The sequence below is a fragment of the Paroedura picta genome, chromosome 9 (genome assembly GCF_049243985.1).
Source record: "Paroedura picta isolate Pp20150507F chromosome 9, Ppicta_v3.0, whole genome shotgun sequence".
NCBI lineage: Eukaryota > Metazoa > Chordata > Lepidosauria > Squamata > Gekkonidae > Paroedura > Paroedura picta.
Genome location: NC_135377.1, coordinates 8,428,892 through 8,451,971, shown reverse-complemented (window position 1 = coordinate 8,451,971; position 23,080 = coordinate 8,428,892). Strand labels below are relative to the sequence as shown.

The 23,080-nt window shown below is 46.7% G+C and overlaps 1 protein-coding gene across 2 annotated transcripts in view; it reads right to left on the bottom strand.

Moving 5' to 3' along the window:
* Nucleotides 1-23,080, bottom strand: part of ADCY8 (adenylate cyclase 8) — a 114,320-nt gene that overhangs the window by 50,157 nt on the left and 41,083 nt on the right. For both annotated transcript variants that reach the window (XM_077351491.1, XM_077351492.1), the window contains exons 3-4: nt 14,988-15,118; nt 11,257-11,368 (exon numbers count right to left, since the gene is read on the bottom strand). In XM_077351491.1, the coding sequence (XP_077207606.1) occupies nt 11,257-11,368; nt 14,988-15,118 (243 nt within the window). The remainder of the gene's footprint in view (nt 1-11,256; nt 11,369-14,987; nt 15,119-23,080) is intronic.

The window sequence follows — 23,080 nt, the reverse complement described above, 5'->3', positions numbered from 1 at the left end:
AAAATGATTTGCCATTCAGGAGAAATGGGACATGAGTTTCGGAGAGGTATGATTATAGCCCCAGGGGATCTGTTAAATTGGTGGTCAAGCCAGTAAAATGGAACATAGAAGTGAGGGACAAAAAATCTAATATCTAGCTTCTCTCCATTTTTTTGAAATAGTAATAATTTCTCCATGGTTGGTTGTTGTGCCTGAGTGCTTGCTCCCATGCTGGTTTAGGAGTGAGCACATCTCTTGAGTTGTGGATGGTCAAAATGAGATCATTGTCCTATAGCCCAATACTGTTTTGCTGTGACTGGACACCATGGGTGGTGAAAAACTTAATGAGCATTAGAACCCATGTGGGAAAGCAGTCAGACCTGTGATTTGCAACATGGTACCCACTGAGGACATGATGTTTCCTTGTGGCCATTTGCTTCTTCCCCAAAACATTTTCCCAAAGAGATAGGCAATATATACTGTCCTCTACTACAGTGGAACAAGAGATGCTTCAGAAGGCAGCACCTTTAGGTTCGTAGGGAGTACCCATCCAGAATAGTTGTCTCCATCACTGGAGGGATCCTCAGCTTGCAACCTGCCAATATATGGCATTGTCCTTCCCTCCATGGCAGCCATTTTGTAGTGTCCTCCGTTACCCTTTCTCAACATTCCAAAAGAGCCTGCAGACTCCCCAGGGCTGTATTACAAACAGGGAAAGCCAGGTTCAAACTCTTGCAGTGAAGGTCATTAAAGGGACTGCAAGCCCATCTGTTTGTCTCTCAGTCTAGTCTTACTTTACAGAAGAACTCTTCCTCTCCAGACATCCTGAATGATAAGCTGTTTTTTGTATCCCTCTTTTTACCACCTGAAGGAGTCTCAAAGTGGCTCACAATTGTTTACCCTTCCTCTCCCCACCACAGACACCCTGTGAGGTAGGTGAGGCTGAGAGAGCTGTGAGAGAACTCTGATGGGTCCAAGGTGACTCGGCTAGCTGCACACGGAGGAGAAGCAGGGAATCAAACTCCATCCGCCAGATTGTAGGCCATTGCTCTTAACCACTACACCATGCGGGCTTTCAGGAAGAGCCCTGCTGGATCAAACCAGGGGTCCATCTAGTCCAGCCTCTTGTCTCACTCAGTGGCCAACCAGTTCCTCTGGATGACCAACAACTGGGCATCGAGGCTGAGGCCTTCATAAGAGCATCAGAAGAGCCCAGCTGGATCAGATCAGTGGTCCATCTAGTCCAGCATCCTGTCTCACACCATGCCCAAGTAGTACCTCTGGATAGCTAACAGGGCATAGCCTCCAAGGCCATTCTCTCATATTGCCTCCAGGTGTTGATATTCAGAGGTTCAGTGCCTCTGAACATGGAGGTTCTCCTTAACCATTGTGTTTAGTAGCCATTGACAGACCTCTCCTCCACGGATCCACCTCGTCCCCTTTGAAAGCTGTTTATTCCTGCAGCTAATCACACATCTCATGACTTGCAATGGCATAGAATTCAACCATGCAAGCATAAAAGTTCTCCTGGTAGCTAAAGCTTCAAAGAGGGCAGCGCGCGCGGAAATATTCTAAGAAACCAGAGAAAGCCTCGATCCTTTGGACTTAGACCTCGCTGGCTCACTGAATGCCAACAGCCCCCCCCCCCCCACACACACACACATACACACACACCAGTTTAAGAGAACTGCCAAAAAAGATGAAAAGCAATGCAGGAGACTGCCAAGAGGTAAAACATTCCTAGTTCACGTAGGGAGAGGAAAAAAACACCATCCGTTGTGTGTGACTGTGGGTACCTTTTTGGAGAGAGGCCGGCTTCAAAGAAAGCGCCTTCCCTTAGATACGTTCCCGCTCAACGCTGAGAATTCTAATCCCATTGTCGAGTGTCCTGCTGCCAGATCAGCTTGTGGATTTGAAAGAGAGGTTCTTGTACTGGGCCTTTGATATGGATTAGCAGGACCTCTACACAAACCTGTCAGATATCCCAAGGAGCTCTACCTCCCGAGCTCTCAGCGCTGCGAATATCGATTTTCATAATCATGTTTTGATGCCCCTCTTCTTTCAAGGACACCCATGAAGTATAATCTGATCCTTAGAAGACACTAGAAGATGGGGTAGGCTGAGAGATGATGAGTAGCTCAAGGGCACTGCCTGGATCAGCCGTTCTCAAAGAGGGCCATATGGCCCCCTGGGGGCACATTGGAAGGGGGACCACAGACTGAAAAATAGGAGAAGGGGAGCCCATAGGGTTTATGGGGGGGCAGGTAACAGAAATGATGGAATACTCTTTTTGTCAGGTATGACATCATTAATTGCTAGACAGTTCAACCTTCATTGAGAAAAATAAATTCTGTAATCTGTTCTTTGGTGCATTCAAGGGGGAAAGAATGAACACACATGCTTCTCTTGGTTGAATGTTCTAGAAATCTGCCCTGTCTACATAAAAAACAAGGTATGTTGATTAGAACTGGTTCACTCTTAACGTGGACCTTTTTTTTTTTAGCCAAGCTCATTGATCAAGCAGTCAGCCTACTGCAGGGGGCTCTGGAACCCAAGAAGAGCTCCTGAAAGGACAGAAGCCCCCAAAAGGCTGAGGATGGCTGCTCTGGATAAGAACTGTCCTGCCAGATCATAGCAGTGGCTAATCTAGTCCAGCATCCTGTTTCACGCAGTGGGCAGCCTTCATAAGAACAAAAGAAGAACCCAGCAGAATCAGATCAAGAGTTCATCTAGTCCAGCATCCTTTCTCACACAGTGACCAACCGGTTCCTCTGGAGGGCCAAGAACAGGGCACAGAGGCCGAGGCCTTCATAAGAACATAAAAAGAGCCCTGCTGGTTAAGACTAGTGGTCCATCTAGTCCAGCAACCTGTCTCACACAGTGGCCAACCAGTTCTTCTGGAGGACCAAGAACAGGGCATAGAAGCTGAGGCCTACATTGGAAGAGCTCTGTTGGATCTAGTCCAGCATCCTGTCTCACACAATGGCCAACCAGGACATAGAAGCCAAGGACTTCATAAGAACATGAGAAGAGCCCTGCTGGATCAGACCAGTGGTCCATCTAGTCCAGCATCCTGCCTCACACAGTGGCCAATCAGTTCCTCCAGAGGGCCAACAATAGGGCATGGAGACCAGGATCTTCATAAGAACGTAAGAAGAGCTGTGCTGGACCAGACCACTAATCCATCTAGTCCAGCATCCTGCCTCATACAATGGCCTACCAGTCTATGCTAGAGGATCTTCCCAACTATGCTCCCTAATTGGCTTTAAGAGGAGATACTAAGAATCAAAGAGCTTTCAAAATATGAATTGTGCTGCTACGTTAGGGCCACTGCCTGCAGCCCCAGACAACTGAGTTGCCTTTGAATGATTTTACTTCAGCTTCCCCCCGCTCCCCGCAAATAATAAAATTAAACCACGGGGACTGAAAAAAAGGCTGACAAAATGACATGAAAGAGAGCCAACGGAATGAGCTCCTCAAATAGCTATCCCCCTGAAAGGTGCCAAGCAGAAACTTCATTAATACTGCTTCTTTCCCAGGGCAGGAAAGGAAATGATGGATTGCATTTCCAAAATTGTACACCAAGTTATCAATTCTGCCCTCTCGGTGAGCCAATCCGACATGCCGAGCACAGAGCAGAAGCTCCAAGAGGGCCATTCATCTCTGTTTGCAAACAAGACTGGGAAAAATGATGAAGGCACACAAATGCAGAAGGGGGAAAAAAAGGGGGAGGGCTAGGGAGAAAGAGCTATTTTTGCAATGAGAGTGCAATTGTCAAGAATCGCAAAACTTAAGCTGGAAGTGGATTACTCTAAAGCCAGGTATAGAGGGAACATTATCTGTGGGTGTGATGCTCTGACATCTTGGTACTTGGGTACCAATGGTGGGAGGGCTTCTGGAGTTCTGGCCCTGCTGGTGGACCTCCTGATGGTAGCTGGTTTTGGCCACTGTGTAACCCAAAGTGTTAGACTGGATGGGCCATTGGCCTGATCCAACATAGCTTCTCTTACGTCCTTAGGTTCTCTGTAATCTTGGTGTTTGGGAAACCACAGTGAGAGGCCTTCTGAAGTTCTGCCCCTGCTTTTGGACTTCCTGATGGTTTTGGCCACTGTGCAACTTAGGGAGGTGGACCGGATGGGCCATTGGCCTGATTCAACATGGCATGTCTTATATTCTTATGTTTTGTGTATTCTTGGTGCTTGGAGGACCCCAGGTTAAGAAAGTCTGGGTTACAGGAAAGTAAAAACCCTCCAGAATCCTCAGACCAATCTGGTCTGTAGGAAAATTCCTTCCTGATCCCAAAGTGGAGATCAGTGTTACCCTGGGCATGTAAGCAAGGGCCACAAGAGCTGAGCACTGGCTCATCCCTTCCTGCCCTCCGTCTCACAACATGCTTAAATTAATAGAATCAGCACTGATGTCAGAGGTCCCTCTAGCCTCTGCTTCCAAACCACCCAAGGATAGCCCACCACCTCCTGAGGAAGCCCGTTCTGCTGAGGAACTGCCCGAACTGCCAGGAAGATCTTCCTATGGTTTAGCTGAAAACTCTTTTGATTTAAATTCAGTCCAGTTGTTTTGGTCTAACTAGGGATGACAGTCCCCAGGTGAGACAAAGGGATCCCTTGGAATTATAGCTCATCTCCAGACTGAAGAGGTGAAAATGATAATGCATTGAACCTTCTCCCTCCTGCTGGAGAAAGGTGGCAATTTTAAAATTATTTAATGTGAGAATTGCATTGTTTTAAATGCTGAGTGTTAAGAAGAAGAAGAAGAAGAAGAAGAAGAAGAAGAAGAAGAAGAAGAAGAAGAAGAAGAAGAAGAAGAAGAAGAAGAAGAGTTGGTTCTTATATGCTGCTTTTCTCTACCCGAAGGAGTCTCAAAGTGGCTTACAGTTGCCTTCCCTTTCCTCTCCCCTCAACAGACACCCTGTGAGGTGGGTGAATTGATAGCTTTGTTGCCGATACGTTGTAAACTGCCCCGAGTCCATAGCACTAGACTCCACTGAGGTCCCTCCCAGCCCTAAACCCCTCCCACACCTAGCTCCACCCCCAACAGCCTCCAGGTACTTATGAGCCCTGAGCTGGCAACACTAAGATCTGCCACTGCTGGAGAAAGAGCCAGGCTGGCTGCAGAGGCCTTTAAGGAATCCCAGGAGGGAGGGGCTCAGCACGAAATGTCACTTTGGTTGCATTTCATGATACATTTCTGCACCATCTTGCCAATGCATCAATGACAACTTACCCCAGCCTCCCACATTAGACATGTGTCCTCTGGATCATTCAGCAGCTTAGTAGACTGTACTTTGACTGTCAGAATAATTTAATGCTGAATCCCGTCGCATTCAGATGAGATTGGCAGTATGGTTTCGTACTCGCCCTGCAGAGTCGATTCCTTCACCTTGTGAATCGCTACCTCCGTATTAAAAATGATCACCCTGATTCGGTCTGGACTGGTTGTAGCAGTTCTGCCCTCCTTCTAGGGTTGCCAGGTTCCCCTTCTCCATGTCCGCTGGAGGGATTTGGGAGAGATGCAGTTGCTAGATCCAGGTTGGAAAACTCTTAGAGATTTGAGAATGGCATCTGGAGAAGACAGGGATCTCAGCAGAGGCCAATGACATGCAGTCCACCCTTCAAACAGATCCATTTTCTCCAGGGGAACTGATCTCTGTGGTCTGGAGAGGAGCTGTAATTCCAAGGGATACCCAGGTCCCATCTGGAGGTTGGCATCCCTATGTGAGAGTCCTCCATGAGCAATCTTGGCAATGCTGAGCTTGAGAGACCAAGGTTTGGTTGCCCGGAGGTACGTTTGGCCTCAACCAGAGCCAGGGACGTTACGGTCCAGGCCCCTACCTGGTGGAATGAGCTCCCAGAAGAGCTAAGGGCCCTGTCAGAGCTGTCCCAATTATGCAGGACCTGCAAGATGGAGCTCTTCCACCAGGCATCTGATTGAGGCAAGGATAGGGAAGATCTATGATGCCCCTCTGCTAACCATGTATTCAAGCATCTACCCTGAGGCCTGGGGAACAGGATGGAGTCTGTGGAGTTGGGTTGGGATTTTAATGGGGGTTCGTCTGAGACAAAAATGGGACTGTCTTATCATTTCAGTACGTTTTATTGGTTTAACTTGCAGGCCACTGCCAGCCAACCTGTCTGAGAGCGCAGCCGGGAGAGGTTTAAGGATTCACAGGGCCCTAGCAGGAGGAGCCAGAGTGGGGGGGTAGAGGGAACCCCCACAGTGGAAAAGGGTGCTACCCGAAGGGTCCTTACAGAGGGAAAGGGGGACGAGAGAGGCCACAGCTCTGATCCATGGTGGGGAAAGGCACCACGGGGGGGGGGGCCTTGCAAGCATGGGGCCCATGGCTGCGTGGACAAACGTGGACAAGTGCTGCGTGGACAAACCAGCCCTGGCAGCAACTAACAAATTGAATTGCCGAATAATAATGATAATAAATAATTAATATAGAGGGTCATGCTGCCAATGAAATCTCAAAAATGTCATGTTACGCAAGGCATCGGGGCTTACTGGGTGGGAAAGCACGAGAAATAAAAACGCAGAGGAAGGAAGAGGAAGAAAACAAATCCTTGCCGTGGCTCTCATCAAAGTGAGAATGCTCGTCCCATCCTGCAGATGCTAAACGAAGGGGATTAGTCACTCCCTCCCCCACCCTCGGGATTTCTGGTCTGCAGGCATAAATACCCACGGTCGCTGCCTTTCCACAGAGTGACATTTACAGAGCTCCTCGCTTCGGTCCCCTTTCCTCACCCGTTCGGCCGCCTCTTCCCGGGTGCCGTGTGGGTTGGTCATGTGGGTGGCCGGGACCACCCACGGATGAGGAAGGAGAGTTTTGTTGCTGCAGGTTGCAGCAGGAGATGACTCTAGGCCAGCCTTTTTCATGTTTTCTAACCATTGAGAAGTGGCACGAAGGTGCAGAATATGGTTGGGAAGCATAACTATGTAGATGCTCACCTGGCCATTTTGGGAGGAGAAGGTGGCTTGACATAAGCATATATTGTCATATCACCTGATAACTAACACACCTTAAAATATATATTTTAAAAATTAAGAAGAAGAGGAGGAGGAGGAGGAGTTGGTTCTTATATGCCGCTTTTCTCTACTCGAAGGAGTCTCAAACAGCTTACAGTCCCCTTCCCTTTCCTCTCCCCACAACAGACACCCTGTAAGGGAGGAGAGGCTGAGAGAGCCCTGATATTACTGAAGAAGAAGAAGTGTTGGGTCTTATATGCCGCTTTTCTCTACCCAAAGGAGGCTCAAAGCGGCTTCCATTCGCCTTCCCCTTTCTCTCCCCACAACAGACACCCTGTGGGGTGGGTGAGGCTGAGAGAGCCCTGATATTCCTGCTCATTCAGAACAGTTTTATCAGTGCCGTGGCGAGCCCAAGGTCACCCAGCTGGCTGCATGTGGGGGAGCGCAGAATCAAACACTGCTCGGCAGATTAGAAGTCCGCAATCCTAACCACTACCCCAAACTGGCTCTCCCAGTTTAACTCTCACCCATTCAGGAATCCTTTCCAGGGCCATTAAGAAATCCCAGGTTCTAGACACATTAGTAACCTAAGCATCAGAAGGAAGCATCGAGAGAAATTTGGGATTATGATCTAACAAACCAAGCACCTGCCTTCAGGCAATGGACTGAAATGGGCCTGTTGAATCAGGAATTGGGGGGAGGGGGGATGTTTTGGTGTTCTGTGGTTAGAAATTTTATTTTACTGGATTGCTGTACTGTTGCATTTTGTTGTATTTCACTCTGTTGTAAACTGCCACAAGCCCGCTGGCTTTAGAGCGGCGGTTAATAAATGTGATAAATCAATCAATAATAATGAATAAGTCAAGGAGGCCGTAAGGATGCTTTCTTCGTCTCTCCGAGTTCAAGCTACGCGTTCCTCATTGCCTATCTATGTACCAGGCAGGAAACTGGTTGTTGGATTGATGAAGTATCAGTTGCACGGTACAGACCACGGTGTAATTTTAGCCACAGGCATGTGACTGCAGGCTGTTTCCTGCCATCTTGAATTAAGTTATGCAATGGACTAACACAGGCAATCATGTGCTGGTGGTGCATATGAGACGGAAAAGTCAGACAGACAGCACAATAGTGGGGGAAACATGATGTACATTTCCGGGAAGGAAATGTGTGTGATGTGCAGCAGCCATTCAGCTCTGCTTCCCATGGGCGCATGAAGCTACCTTATTTTGAATAAGACCATTGGTCCATCAAGGTTAGTACTGTCTACTCCAACCAGCAGTGGTCCTCCAGGGTCTCAGGCAGAAGTTTTCTGCATCCCCTACCGCCTGATCCTTTTTAATTGGAGATGCCGGGGATTGAACCTGGAACCTTCTGCAGGCCACACAGATGCTCTCCTACTGAGCCCCAGCCTCTCCACAAAACATGAGCACATTAGTCTACGCTGAATTGGTCCATCAGTCCATCACACCACCTGCTACTTCATCCTTTAAACTGGAGATGTCGGGGATTGAACCTGGGACTTCCCGCATACTAAATAGACGCTCTACCACCAAGCCACAGTCCCTGACAAATGGTTTGCCATTGGCTGACTCTGTGTAGCAACCCTGGACTTGCCTGGTGGTCTCCTATCCAAATGTTAACCAGGGCGGACCCTGCTTAGCTTCCCAGATCTGATGGGACCATGCAAGCCTGGGCCACCAAGGTCAAGGCAAGAGAGGTTCACTGTTGCCTGCCTCTAGGGCTTCCAACTCTGGGTTGAGAAATACTTGGAGATGTTGGGGGTGGAGCTGGGAGTGGGCGGGATTTGGGGCAGGGAGGGACCTCCGTGGAGTGTCATGCTATAGAGACTACCTTTAAAGCAGCCATTTTCTCCATGGTCCCTTTAGAGATGAGCTAGAATTCCAGGGGATTTGCAGGTTCCCTCTGGGGACTGTCATCCCTGCCTGCCTATGTGTAGCAACTCAAGTTCTTTGGTAGGGCCGACCTTGCTTAGCTTCCAAGATCTGAGGAGACCAGGTGAACCTGGGCTTTCCAGGTGAAAGCAAGAGAGGTTCAGAGGTGGTTTGCCATTTCCTTCTTCTGTATCATGGACCTGGACTTCCCTGGTGCTCTCCCCTCCAAATACCACCAAGACCAGTCTTGCTTAGCTTCCAAGATCTGATGAGATCAGTCTCACCTGGCCTGTCCTGGGCTGGGCTGGGTGGACTTAGATGGGTGTTAAACTCTGCTCTGGACAGCATCCTCTGTCTTTCAAAAGAGATGTTGCAAGTGCAACATCCTATCCATTTCTCTTCTGCTAATGGAGCCACTTGTCCACAGAGCCAGTTGTCCATTCCCAATGACGAATGCAGCTCAGATGAAATAACATCTCCCTCCCAGACCAGGAAGGTGAGCTGAGGACGGCCACAGGGCTTGGCGATGCCTGCAAAAGACCTGGTTGAACAGGTGGCCGTACAAGAATCCCTCTAAAGAGCTTTGAGAGCAAAATGTCTTCAGGCAACCAGTGACGGCATCCGCTTATCCTCAAGAGCCCCGCAAACACAGCTTCCCAAGGAGCCAACGGCCCTTACGGCTCTCGGCTGCTCCTGGCCAGCAGCTTAAAAAAGGCTAGATTGATTTGGCAGCACATGTTTCCTTGCACCGCCGGAATCCAGAGGCAGGAGGGATTATCGCAAATGACAACATCAAAGAAAAATTATTAGGGTAGCAGAACAAGGCAGATTGTCTAAAGCAGGGGTAGTCAAACTGCGGCCCTCCAGATGTCCATGGACTACAATTCCCATGAGCCCCTGCCAGCGAATGCTGGCAGGGGCTCATGGGAATTGTAGTCCATGGACAGCTGGAGGGCCGCAGTTTGACTACCCCTGGTCTAAAGCTTCAGCTAAAATTGTAGGACAAAATAGCATCGAGAGGCAGTGTGACGTAGTAGTTAAGAGCGGGGTTTGATGCCCCACTCCTCCACATGCAGCTTGCTGCGTGACCTTGGGCCAGTCACAGTTCTCTTAGAGCTCTCTCAGCCCCACCTACTTCGCAAGGGGCCTGTTGTGGGGCAAGCCAGTGTGGCGTCATGGTTATGAGTATTAGACTCCAATCTGGAGAACTAGGTTTGATTCCCCACTCTTCCACATGCACCCAGCCGGGTGACCTTGGGCCATGCACAGTTCTCTCAGAGCTCTATCAGCTTCACCTACCTCACAACGTGCCTGTTGTGGGGAGAGAAAGGGAAGTGATTGTAAGCCGCTTTGAAACACGTGAGGCCTGCTGGGTGAAAAATGTTCATAAACTGCTTTGGAATTCCTTCAAGTAGTCAAAAGCAGGGTACCAAATAGCAGCTCTTTTATTCTTGCTGTTAAGAACTGGCAATCTGTTCTGACGAAACAACGGATTTCACAAACAAAAAAACAGTTTCTAAATTTGGATGTACACAGGAAACTGTCTTCTACTGTGTAAGAATTCCTGGCATCTCTAGTTAGAAGGTCTCAGGTAGCAGGCGTGGGGAACTGACCTGCCAGGCAGAATAGACAAGAAAGACCTAAATGGCCCAGTGGCCTAACTCAGTATAACACAGGTCCACGTGTTCAGGATTGCTAAAGGAAGACCTTCCATCTCCCATGAGATAGCAAATCATGATGGCTGCAGGGCTTGTAGGGACCTAGACCAAACATTTCATTCTTGGTTTAGGTTCTTGCCTCCCATATAACCACGGGGTAACTGAGGGAGTTCACTCCCCAAGGGATACTCTAGTTGCAAGTAAAAGTAAAGGTATCCCCTGTGCAAGCAGCGAGTCATGCCTGACCCTCGGGGTGACGCCCTCTAGCATTTTCATGGCAGACTCAATATGGGGTGGTTTGCCAGTGCCTTCCCCAGTCATTACCGTTTACCCCCCAGCAAGCTGGATACTCATTTTACCGACCTCGGAAGGATGGAAGGCTGAGTCAACCTTGAGCCGGCTGCTGGGATTGAACTCCCAGCCTCATGGGCAGACAGCTTCAGACTGCATGTCTGCTGCCTTACCACTCTGCGCCACAAGAGGCTCTTTTAGTTGCAAGTAGGGATGGGCAATTCGATTCAGATATGCCAAAAAGTCATTATCAGCTCTTCAGCAGGTGCTGTCCCCCCCCTCCCCCAGTCACAGGCATCTGGTACTGTAAATACACGCCAAGTCACAACACACAGGCATTAGATTGAATCCAGTCTGGATAGTCAAAGATCTTGCAGACTGTCACCCCAGTTTGATTGTGACGTTACACTCTCTTTTTGACATGCGGAAAATGTCTAGGTCACTTGACTCACGTGTGCGAGGCGATCAAATCTGGCGAAGAGTTCATTCAGCATCCGGACCAACTCCTGGGCCGATAACGTTGTGGACAAGTTTGTGAACCCTTTCACGTCTGCAAACAGGATACTGAAGACACAAGGGGAAAAGGAATTGGTAGCTCAGGTTGTTGACTCTCAGCACAATCCATACAAACATGGTGATCCTCCAGATGTTCATGGACTACAATTCCCATGAGCCCCAGCCAGCAAACACTGGCAGGGGCTCGTGGGAATTGTAGTCCATGGACATCTGGAGGACCACAGGTTGACCACCCCTGCATGTGAAAGAAGTGCCAGTCGGGTTGTCAACCTGCAGGCGGAGCCTGGAGATCTGCCAGAATTATAGCTGATCTCCAAAGGAGAAAATGGCTACCTTTGTGGGTGAACTCTATGGCATCCCATCCATGTGAAGCTCCCTTCTCAGGCTCCACCCCCAAATCTCTATTAATTTCCCAACCCAAAGTCAACAACCATAGCCAAAGCCCTTGCTCCTTGCTAGATGAAGCCACCATATTTCCCACTGAGATTTCAACATAAACAATAAATATAAAGAATTGAGAGAAATAAATAATTTGAGAGAACCAGTGAGAACTGTGGCAGGCTCAAGGTCATCTAGCTGGCTGCATTGTGCAGGGGAGAGCAGGGAATCCATCCCTGCTCTCCAGATCACTAAGCTGGCTCTCAACCTCACTGGGTCCTGGCAATGGTTAGTGAGAGGTTAAAAAGCCTCCTTAGGCAGACAGAGCAAGAACTAGCAACAGCTGAGAGTCCTGGCTGAGTGCAGAGAGAGGCAGGGACAGTTCAGATGCTCTTGTATGTATGTCAGGGAAAAGTCTGACAAATCCTTAGCTGGTAAACTCATGTGAGTGAAAAAACAGAGGCTTAAAAAATTATTTCATAAAACATGAAGAAAACAGAGTGTTCTACTGACAGCTAAGCCACACAGTGTCAGGACAACTAGAGCAATAGTTGGGTAGTTAGATGTTTACACCAAAATTAGGCTAGATTGAGAGGTGAATCCTTCTAAGGAAAAGAAGGGAAATCAGAGGTGCATTTCCTAAGACATGTGTGTGAGGTAGAGCTCCAGTCATCTCAGAAGACAGTGGACTACTGGTTCATCCAGGAAGGTAGAATAAAGTTGTGGCACAAATGGAGAGTGTCCACTTTCTAGAAACTGGGGAGAATTCAGGGGAACTATAGAGATTAAAAAATGAAAGAAAAGCCAACGTGTTTTGGGACATAGTGACATAACCTCTCAGTTAAAATGAGTTCATTAGCACCTGAATGATAAGCCTGTGACCATCTACAAGACCTGCAATTAAAAATTAGAAACCGAAAAATGCCTAGAATAACCATAAGCGGACACATACAATCTGGAAACGTTTCATTTTGATCAGTTCATGTCATTTATATTATTTTGATTGCAAACAGTTTTAAAATGTAAATTATTTTGTGATGCCCTATGGTTACAAGCAACTAAACTGACTCGAAACTGAAAACCAATTTATTTGTAAACAGAAAAGTGATTCCTCAATCCAACAATCTTCTTCTCTATGTAAATAAAATCTTTACTTGGTTTGGGTAAAAAAAAAAGAAAAGAAAGAAAGAAAGAAAGAAAGAAAGAAAGAAAGAAAGAAAGAAAGAAAGAAAGAAAGAAAGAAAGAAAGAAAGAAAGAAAGCCTCAGTGCCATTCTGACAAAGTGGGTTATTAAGTAAAAATGGCTACAAACCTTCCCAGAAACCCCCAGGGCTGAATAATGCCAAAATGATCAAACAGTGATTGGGTAAGATGGCGAACTTCAATTTGGAGGGAAAAATTTACCTCAGTGTGGGGAAGAGTGTAGTGAGATATCCAACATGGGGGAAAAAACAGAGGCATGTGCTGATGTGAGGTAGACTACCCTAAGTGGGTGGGTCAACTAGTAGGTGATCTTCTGAGGTCCACAAATGGCGCATGAAAGAAAATGTTCCTCCCTCCAATGTTCTTGTTCCTTCAACCGCACTCACTAAGAAGCCATGTCTTGGCTAAATCAAGGTCATAGAAGTGAAGGAAAATCTATTCAGACTCAATGGAAAGGGGAAGGCTTATTGACTTCACTGGCCCTTGTTTACTTTGCTGACAAAGCTTCATTTCCCAGCACTGGGCCATGCTTTCCCCATGCACCTTATTAAGGTGAGGCTCATTTTTCAACTTCTTCAACCACCGTCGTTTGATTGCCTTCCATGGCTCCTTTTGTAAACAACTAGCAAAACAGACCTTAAGAGCCGGGTCATGAAGCCCAGAGCTAGGAGATGATTGGGATAATAGGACATCTTGGGAATAACCATGAATCATGTGAAGGCAGAGCAAGGGCAAAAGATGCAGTTCTGCACTTATAACAGGGGTTCATTTGAAGCAAATGGGTCTGGCCTTAAATACCTGTGTGTTGGATGGAAGCCTGCTCAAACAGGGCTCGGGTACAGCCAGTCTATTGTGCATGACTTTGGACTTGAAGAAGGAACCTATTGGCTAGTGCATGGTGTGTCCAGTATGGATTATGCTGAAAACTATGTATTTTTTGAATACCTGCATTGTGATGCTCTAGGCATTTCCCCTAGTATCTGTGCTCTTTACCACAGACATCACATTCTCCCCAAGCTCCATCTTCTTCAGGGCATCACCTCCAAACCTCCCAGCAGTTGCCTAGGCAGTGTTGGGAACCCTGCTTGCAATTCCCCAGGAGGTATCATCCTCGCCCAATTTGTTGCTTTGGGATCCATTGGGCTTCTTTGCTTCATGGACAGTGGCCAGGAAGGAACAGAACTGTGTTTGAAATGAGTTAGCTAACTAGTCAATTTATTTATTATTATATTTATACTTATTCACAGTTCATTCCTTTTATTTTCGTTTTTCAGTAACTGTTGGGTTCCACTTAGGATCGTACATGTGTTAGAAAATTCCTGGAACAAACCAAGGGGAAGATTCCAAGGATGGGCAGAGGCTGGAGAGGAGAGGCAGATCAACTGTAATGTCACTCTAGGACTTCTGTTTCTTCCGACCTCTATGATATACCATAGAGTTTGCCTTATGAAGCTGCTACACCCTCTCGAGGAAACTCCAAATATTACCTTGAGGTTGCTAATTTCTTATTGTAGTGTTTTGGTGATTCCTTTCTTGTTGCCTCAGTGAACAGAATTTCTATTAAAAAATTACTGGATTTGCAATTTGCGATGGAAAACCTGGCAGTCCCTGGAGTAACAAAAACTGCTGCCACCCCCTCGTACTATACTGCTTATTTATGCCGTAGAGCTGGAGCTGCCTGTTTCAGACAGATAACAGCCTAATCCTAATCATATTTACTTGGAAGTAAGTCTTGTTCATTCCAATGGGACTCGTAAGGATTGCAGTCTGTGGGGACCGTGTGGTAAACTGGCATATCAATAGTCACAGGACTGGAGGCAGGAGTCCGAAATCAGTTCCCAGTTTCCATCAAAAACAAGCAAGCAGAATCCAGACCCGGTAGACCATGGACCGGTCACCACATTCTTCTGACTAATTCAAGCGGAAGTGCATGACGTGCTCATTTGCTAGTGGATTTCTTCCAAACTTTGCCAATCAGTGATGGATGAAGTGATCAAAAGATGGCCCAGAAGACTCCATCCCTGACATTCCCCAGAGGAGGAGACTGATAAAGCAGCAGGCCGAAAACTCCGAAGAGCACACTCACCTAACATTCTCGTAGCGGTGAATATAGATCTTATGGAACTGATGCTGCAAGTGCTCGTCCTCCACGTTCGTCATGTCGTTAATCATTTCGAGCACGACAAATCGAGGCAACACAGAAAGAACCAGCCGCTCCTGGAGGACAGAGAGAGAGAGGGGGGGGGGGAAGATATGGCTAGACTTGAGAAATGTCCAGTGCAGGAAATTTCCTACTGCCCTAGACCAGTGGTCCCCATCCCTTTTATCACCAGGGACCACTCAACGCCTTTTACAGAGGCCCAGTGGGAGGGGGTAGTTTACTCCTCTACTCTCAACCACTGCCCTAACGCTCTCTGATTGCTATGGTAATGTTTAAACACCCCTTCAAAATAAGATACAGACACGCCACAACAATGAACATAAGGAACATTTTATTTTCATGGAAATTTTAACTCATGACAAGGACCAATCAATGGGAACCCTGAGCTTGTTTCTCTGCAACGAGATAGTCCCATCTGGGAGTGATGGGAGACAAGGACACCCAAAGTGTGTTGTAAAGGGCCGGGGAGATGAAGTAAAGGGCCGGGGGGGGGGGGGGGGAGACGTCCTTCGCAGCCCACCTCCAATTAGTCAAAGGACCACATGTGGTCCGCAGCCCACAGGTTGGGGATCGCTATTGTGAATGTAAAAAAAAGGAAACAGAGCAACAGAACCAATTGTAACTCAATGTAAACAGGGGGGAAATATATATCTGAAAACCAATTTTACCTTAGAAGAAAGTTACTGTCAAAGCTTTATTGTTGAACGTGTTACTAGGATGTAAGTAAACATATTTATTCTTACTAAAGAAGACTTTATACTCTATATACTCATGTATAAGCCTAGTTTTTCAGCAACTGAAAAAGCCTTCCTCAGCTTCTATGTGGGTATATATGGTAATTGCAATAAAAGCCAGCCAATCGTTACATTGCTTCTGCAAGCCTCCTGCAAGCTGAAGCTTGCTTGCTCTGGCAGCTTGTAGGACATCAACGGTTTGACTGAGGGACTCTGATCCTTTTTTCCCCTTTTGCCTTCATTTCTTCCTCTTCTTAATCACTTCTTCCAAACTATTGTTTTGGTTTCTGGGGGTGGGGTAGGTTTACTGTTTCTTTCTCCTAGTGTTTTTTCTTTTATCTGAGGGTCAGCATTGCTAGCCTTTTCTTCTTGGGGTTGTGTTTCTTTTAAAAGTTGATTTTTACAGTTCTTTCTTCCAGTGTTCAGTTTTACTGTTCTTTCTTTCACTGTAGCCCCCAATTTGGTAGCTGTTGTACTTGTAGTAGGTTGACAACTTCGGGTAATGTCGTTCTGCTCTGGTTTGCTGGCCTGGGGTGGGGGGGGGCACTGGTTGGTCCCCCTTGTCAGAGTTGTTCTCACAGAGCAGTTCTGTCAGAGTTCTCCCAAGGTGTCTGGCATCAAGAGAGGAAGAGAAGGAGATTGTAAGCCGCTTTGAGACTCCTTTGGTTAGTGCAAAGTGGGGTACAAAAACCAGCAGCTGTTCTCGTCCCTATATAATCAGAACCCTAATTCCATCTTAAGGGGAGAGGGAGAGAGGAGAAAGGCTTGTAGTCTTGAAGGTGCTACTGGACTCTCGCTATGTTCTGATGAATGAATAAACGTTGAAATAAAGGCTGCACAGAATTCATACAGGAAACAAAGGAACCTCAATCAGGATTCCCAATCAGGGTTCTGCAGTACCCTGGGGTTACACGAGAGCTAGCCAGGGGTTCTGTGGCCATTCTCAGAGGTTCAGATGGCTGCTAACATCACTAGATATCACTGGAGCCCACTTGCCCTGTTGCTCTACAGGCCTAATCTCGAGCTCCACTATGCAAAAATGGTAAATGATCAATCAATCATTTGGCTCCCGCATTCTTCCTGATGGGGAATGTCACCACTTTTGGGGTTCCTTGAAACCTGAAAAATATTTCAGGGGTTCTTCCATGGTCAAAAGGATGAAAAGAAGCTGATCTAAACAATGAAAGTATAGAGCAGAAAATATCGGCAAAACGATAACAGAAAATAAATCTGACGTGGATCATTAGAACACAGGGATTACGGGCTTTCTCCAACCTCTAATTCAATTTAGGCATCTAACAAAAAAAATCAATAATAAATAGCCAGGAAGATGAATAATTCTCATCCAAGAAGCTTTGTAGTAAAGTTATGGGCCATCATTCAGGTTAGGCCATAACATGGGAAATAGCCCATAATATTCAAGGGCATTTAGCTTGAATAGAGTTATGTTCCTGCCCAGAATGTAAAAATTCTACTTGATTTTCCATCGATCAGAACATAGCACTTGATTCAGAACACCCAAAGTTAAAATCACAGAGAAAACCATTCCTTTGCATTTCTTTAAAGGGTTCATGGATTTTTGTTGGCCAAATCCTAGATTGAAACGCAAGTTTTCTAACAAATTCTGATTCCTAAATATTTTCCGTTACATTTGTCGCATATTTTTCTCATGCACTTGCATGAGTCTTAGCATTTTTAAACGTATTATTAGATTTTATACCACCCTACTCAATATGAATAAATATTATTGAGTAATAAAACACCCCCCCCATAAAAACCCTCACAAGTAGTTTTTAAAAAAGGCAAACAAAAAACCTCACAATCCTCTGTAGTTTAGTCTGAGAACACAGTAGTCCCAGTGCTCACAAGACAAAACTCTGAAAATCCTGAAACCCCCAAAAGATGTTTCCAGTTTTATGTATTGAACACGTGGGAGCAATAATTGGTTGCTTTACAATTAAAATGTTGAAGTCCACACACCTAAGCACTACACCAAGCTGGCTCTAAGGATCAGAAGATTATGAATTTGATTCCTGCTAAGGGATGTCAGTCTCCAGGTGGGAACTGGAGATCCCTTGAAATTGCAGCTCATATCCTAACTACAGAGATGCTTTGGAGAGTGGCCTCTTCATCCTCAAATCTCTGGGAGTTTCTCAACCTGGATCTGGGAACCCTATCTGCCCATCCCCCTCTGGTATCCCGGCAACCCTAATTTCTGCCTAGGAAAGTTTGAACACCAGTGCTAGGAGGCATCATAAAGGTAAAGGTAAAGGTAAAGGTATCCCCAGTGCAAGCACCGGGTCATGTCTGACCCTTGGGGTGACGCCCTCCAGCGTTTTCATGGCAGACTCAATACGGGGTGGTTTGCCAGTGCCTTCCCCAGTCATGACCGTTTACCCCCCAGCAAGCTGGGTACTCATTTTACCGACCTTGGAAGGATGGAAGGTTGAGTCAACCTTGAGCCGGCTGCTGGGATCAAACTACCAGCCTCACGGTCAGAGCTTCAGACAGCATGTTGGCTACCTTACCACCCTGCACCACAAGAGGCCCTTAGGAGGCATCATAGGAAGGCTCTATTCACAGTGGTCCTCCAGGATGCTAGACTAAAGGGACCATTATTCTGGTCCATCAAGGTGCCTCTTACATTCATAGAATCATAGAGTTGGAAGGGGCCATACAGGCCATCTAGTCCCACCCCCTGCTCAACGCAGGGTCAGCCCAAAGCATCCTAAAGCATCCATTCTATTCCATCCATTCTATCCATTCCATTCCTAATAGAATACTGATTTCTTGATGGGAAAAAATACTTTGAAAAAATGCCTGCATAATGGGGGTGCAGGGAATCGATGCGAAGAAATGGAAAGTTATGTGAAAATAAAGAATTACCAGGGAGATGCCGTGTAATTATACCAGGCTATAAAAGAACGTTATTTATGCAATCACACACACATACACACAAATCAGAGAGCTGGAAGCTCGCTTTAAATTCATCAGCAAACCTGCTGCTCCTATCGGTGCTTCAAATCAAAGCTTTAAATTGCCTTAATTCAAAACCATCCGCCCCAAACATGACCAGGACCGCTCCATGAGTCTCTTTTGAAACCTCAGCACTGAAACAACCTGACAAATTCCATGTGCGGTTCAGGGCTGCGATGCTATTTCCCTCTATCCCGTCAGCAACCTGATGAGAATCTGTCTGAGAGATGATGAGATGCATTAGGGCAAGTGAAGAAGGGCCGTGGGAGCTCTGTTAATCTGCTTATCTCCCAATTTCAGAGGATGCTTTGAGGAACGGGATAAGAGGAGCCGGAGGGACATCGCCTGCGTGCCGCGATCAAACGACCTGCGGTTGGGGTGGATGAAGGGAAGGACGCGGGAGAGATGGAGTCGCTTGTACTGATCAACAAGGGCAGGATGGAGTAATGGGGAAAAGACCACATTTTTCTTAGAGGGGAGCCCTATCTGCTCCCTGGCCGATTTTGTAATAGTTTTTAAGGATTCTGGAACACCTCCTCGCCCTGCACTCCTCCGGTTTGCCAGTTGCAAGTTTTCAATGGGCTTTTTGCCCCAAATGTCCATCATCAGGCTGCTTAATTAATTAATTAATTAATTAAATCATTCATTCATGCATGGTCTGATGAAGAGTGCTTGCACTTGAAAGCCCACACCTTGAATAAATCTGTGTTGGTCTTAAAGGTGATACTGGACTCTGATTTCATTCATTCATTCATTCATTCATTCATTCATTCATTCATTCATTCATTCATTCAATTTATTCCCCGCCACTCTTATAATAGGCTCGTGGTGGGTTCCAACAGTCCATTAAAACCCCATTAAAACCCATCTGGACATAATTAATACAGATTCCTAAAAATCGACTCCTAAAACAGTTAAAACCACGGCGGTCACTATCCTGCTAGCCCCCCAGAAATCTAATATAGGAGTGGGTGGAGGGAGCACAGATCACATTGAGAGTGCTATGCTCTTAATCACGTATTCTCATAGTCATCTGTGACCCCCTCTGCGGATACCTGAATCCACAAATTGGGGTCAGGTTGACAGAAGGAAGATTCCTCTCCACACCTGAGGAACCCAAGTCCGTGCTGCTTCCCATCCAGCCCAATCAATGTTTCCGCACTTACATATTCTCACACAAACCAACTAGTTCTAATTCCACGCCCCCCATTCTGAGAGCACGATTTAACAGCTAGGTAAATAGTTAAATCAGTCATCATAATAAAGAATAAAGGCTAGATACCTTTTTTAAAAAAATCATATCACTTATTTCTCTAAGTACTCACTGACATTTAGGGATGTCAGTCTGTTTGGATTGGCAGCATCTTGCCCAAGCCTTTTCTTTGGGGGGGGGGGACCACCTGTTCAGTGGGTGGTCTACTTGTATATAATTCAATGTAACAAACCCCAGGATTGGCTCCCATCCCAATGAGATCAGCTTTCTAACACAGGAGTGCTCATGCTTTTTCAGCCTGTGGGCACCTTCGGAATTCTGAGACAACTCAACGGGTGCAGCATCTGTCCAGCTGCTGCTTGAAGACTCCAAGTGAAAGGGAGCTCCCCACCTCTTTAGGGGCCAAGCAGGTCATCTAGTCCCACCCCCTGCTCAGTGCAGGATCAGCCTCAAACATCCAGGATGATCTGTTCAGCTGCTGCTTGAAGACTGCAAGTGAAAGGGAGCTCACCACCTCCTTAGGCAGCCCATTCCACTCCTGAACTAGACTCAAAGAATCCTAGAGTGGGAAGGGGCCATGCAGGCCATCTAGTCCAACCCCCTGCTCAGTGCAGGATCAGCCTCAAGCATCCAGGATAAGGATCTGTCCAGCCGCTGCTTGAAGACTGCCAGTGAGGGGGAACTCACCACCTCCTTAGGCAGCCCATTCCACTGCTGAACTACTCTAGCTGTGAAATATCAGGACTTTCCTAACTTAAATATGTGAATTACACATGTCCTGCCATACCCCCTGTCGGATATCATTCATATATGCTGTTGCATCCTGCATACGACAGATTTTTCATAGTCTGACATTCTGATGGCCAGGTTCTCACTATGGTGCTAAACGTTCTGGAAACCTCCTCCCCCCCCCCCTTGTTGCCTGTGAATACCTGAAAACACTGGCTACGGTTACCAGCTTTGAATTGGGAAATCCCTGAAGATTTGGGGGTGGAGCCTGGGGAGGGCAGGCCTTGGGAAGGGGAGGGACTTCAGCTGGATATAATGTCATTGAATTCAACCTCCAAATAAGTCATTTTTTTCCAGTGAAACAGATCTTGGTAGTCCAGAATTCAGATGTAACTGGGGAGATCTCCACTCCCCCCCAGTTGTTAATCCTACTGATAGAAGAAAAATACTGTCAACCAGAGGGAGGGGAGATGCCAACATTGCACTGATGCAAGACCAGAGTTGCCAGCTTTGGGCTGGGAAATACCTGGAGATTTAGTGGGTTGAACCTGGAGGTTGGCAGCCATCCCCTGATCCTAAAGCTCTGCATTTGGAGAATGCAGATGCCTGCAGGGAAAAGAGGAACTGATCCTCTCTGTGACCTGTCTGTATTTGCAATTCACAGAATTCAGGCCATCCAGCCTATCTCTGCTCACAGGCCTGGGCACCAGGGAGGGAAGAAATTGCTATTCAGGTGAGCAGCCAACAAGAAAAGCTCCATGCAAATTGATAGCAAAGTGTGCCCGATGTGCCCCTTGCCTTTTACTCCAAGAAACTGAGGCTGGGAAATTATATCTGCAGTATTTGGAAGGAGCCTAGAAGGAAAGGAATAATATTATGCATTTCACAAGGGACAGTGGTAGCAGCACCTGTTTTGTAGACACTAATTTAAAACTCACAGGAAGCTCAACCAGGGAAAGTAGATCTTCAGCTGCTCAGATGTGGGAGTGCAATATTTATCCTTCCGTGTGGGGAAGCATTTTTAATCTCAGGCTGTCACAGAGAGAAACTGGGAGGAATGAGAAATTTCAGATGTATCCCTATAATTAAGTTTGAAGAGCAACGTAGAGACAGTCTGCATGGGGCTTTTTACCCACTTTCAGCTCGAATAAATCCCTTCTGTCTACACTGAACTCGATTTCCATTTTGATTTGGGGCGCTTTACATTCTCCCTCTGCATCATGCATGATTGATCCTCAGTGACTCTACCTTTCCCCTGCGATATCCAGAAGTGGATATAAGCCTCGATATTTCAAAATTCACCATCAGTAAGAGTGCAGATTTCTGCTTTTTGCGAATGAACTCCCTTCTCCGTGCCTCATAGCAAAGCAGTCTTCCCTGATTGGCCAGGGCTTCAGTTCAAAAACTTCCTGGTCGCAAGGCTTGTTTTAGACTGTTTACGCACTGGAGGTTTCATGCCAGGCTGCAGGCTGGAGTTTTAGTCATGGCAGGTTATCCCACCTCTTCCTGCCCCCACAAGGGGTAGCATTTGGACATCATCACGTCAAGGACGTCCAGGTGACATTCTGGTATCTGGGCAAAAACTCTATGGTACAAGCCATTTTTACCATAGAGTCTGTGCTCCCAAGACCAGAAAGTCACCAGGACATCCAAATGCGATGACACCACTTCTGGCACATGGCAGAACTCCAAGTATCCTAACATGCGTTGTTATGCCCGGAGGTCCACTGGACTAGTGAGCTTGTAAACATGGCTTTAAGAGATGTTTTGGCTCAGAAAGACTTGCAATGTCTCCTCCCCCAAATCCTTGTTCCCATTTTGCTTCTCCCTTTCATTCCTGTCCCTCTTTCTGTTTCCTGGCACTAGATTCCTTCCGTATCATGTACGCATTGTTTCCGCGTTGGCATGTCTCCTATCTCCCGGCACAGCAACACTGGAAGCATTCCTCTGAAAGAAATGCCTCTTCCTCTGGCAGAGGAACCTCCGATGTTCTTAGAACTCCGCTGAATGGCGGGCAGGATACCTGCCATCGCTCCTGCAAGCCACAAGCATTGGGTGATGCAGAGATGACCGATGAATTTAAAATATACAATGTCTGTACACAATGCCAGTGGAAAAAACCAGAGAAACAAAGAAGTATTGGCAGCGCTATTCATGAATGGTAGGGAACAGTGCTGGCAAGTCAGATCCAATTCATTAACACGTGGAATTCACTGCCACAGACAGAGATGGTGGTTACAGGCAATAGACAGCATCAAGAGGAAACTGGGAAAAGGTAAGAAGCAGAGGGTCATCAGTCTCTATAAATAAAAGGTACAGAGGGAATGTTATGTCTGCGGTAGTAATGCTCTGTATTCTTGGTGCTT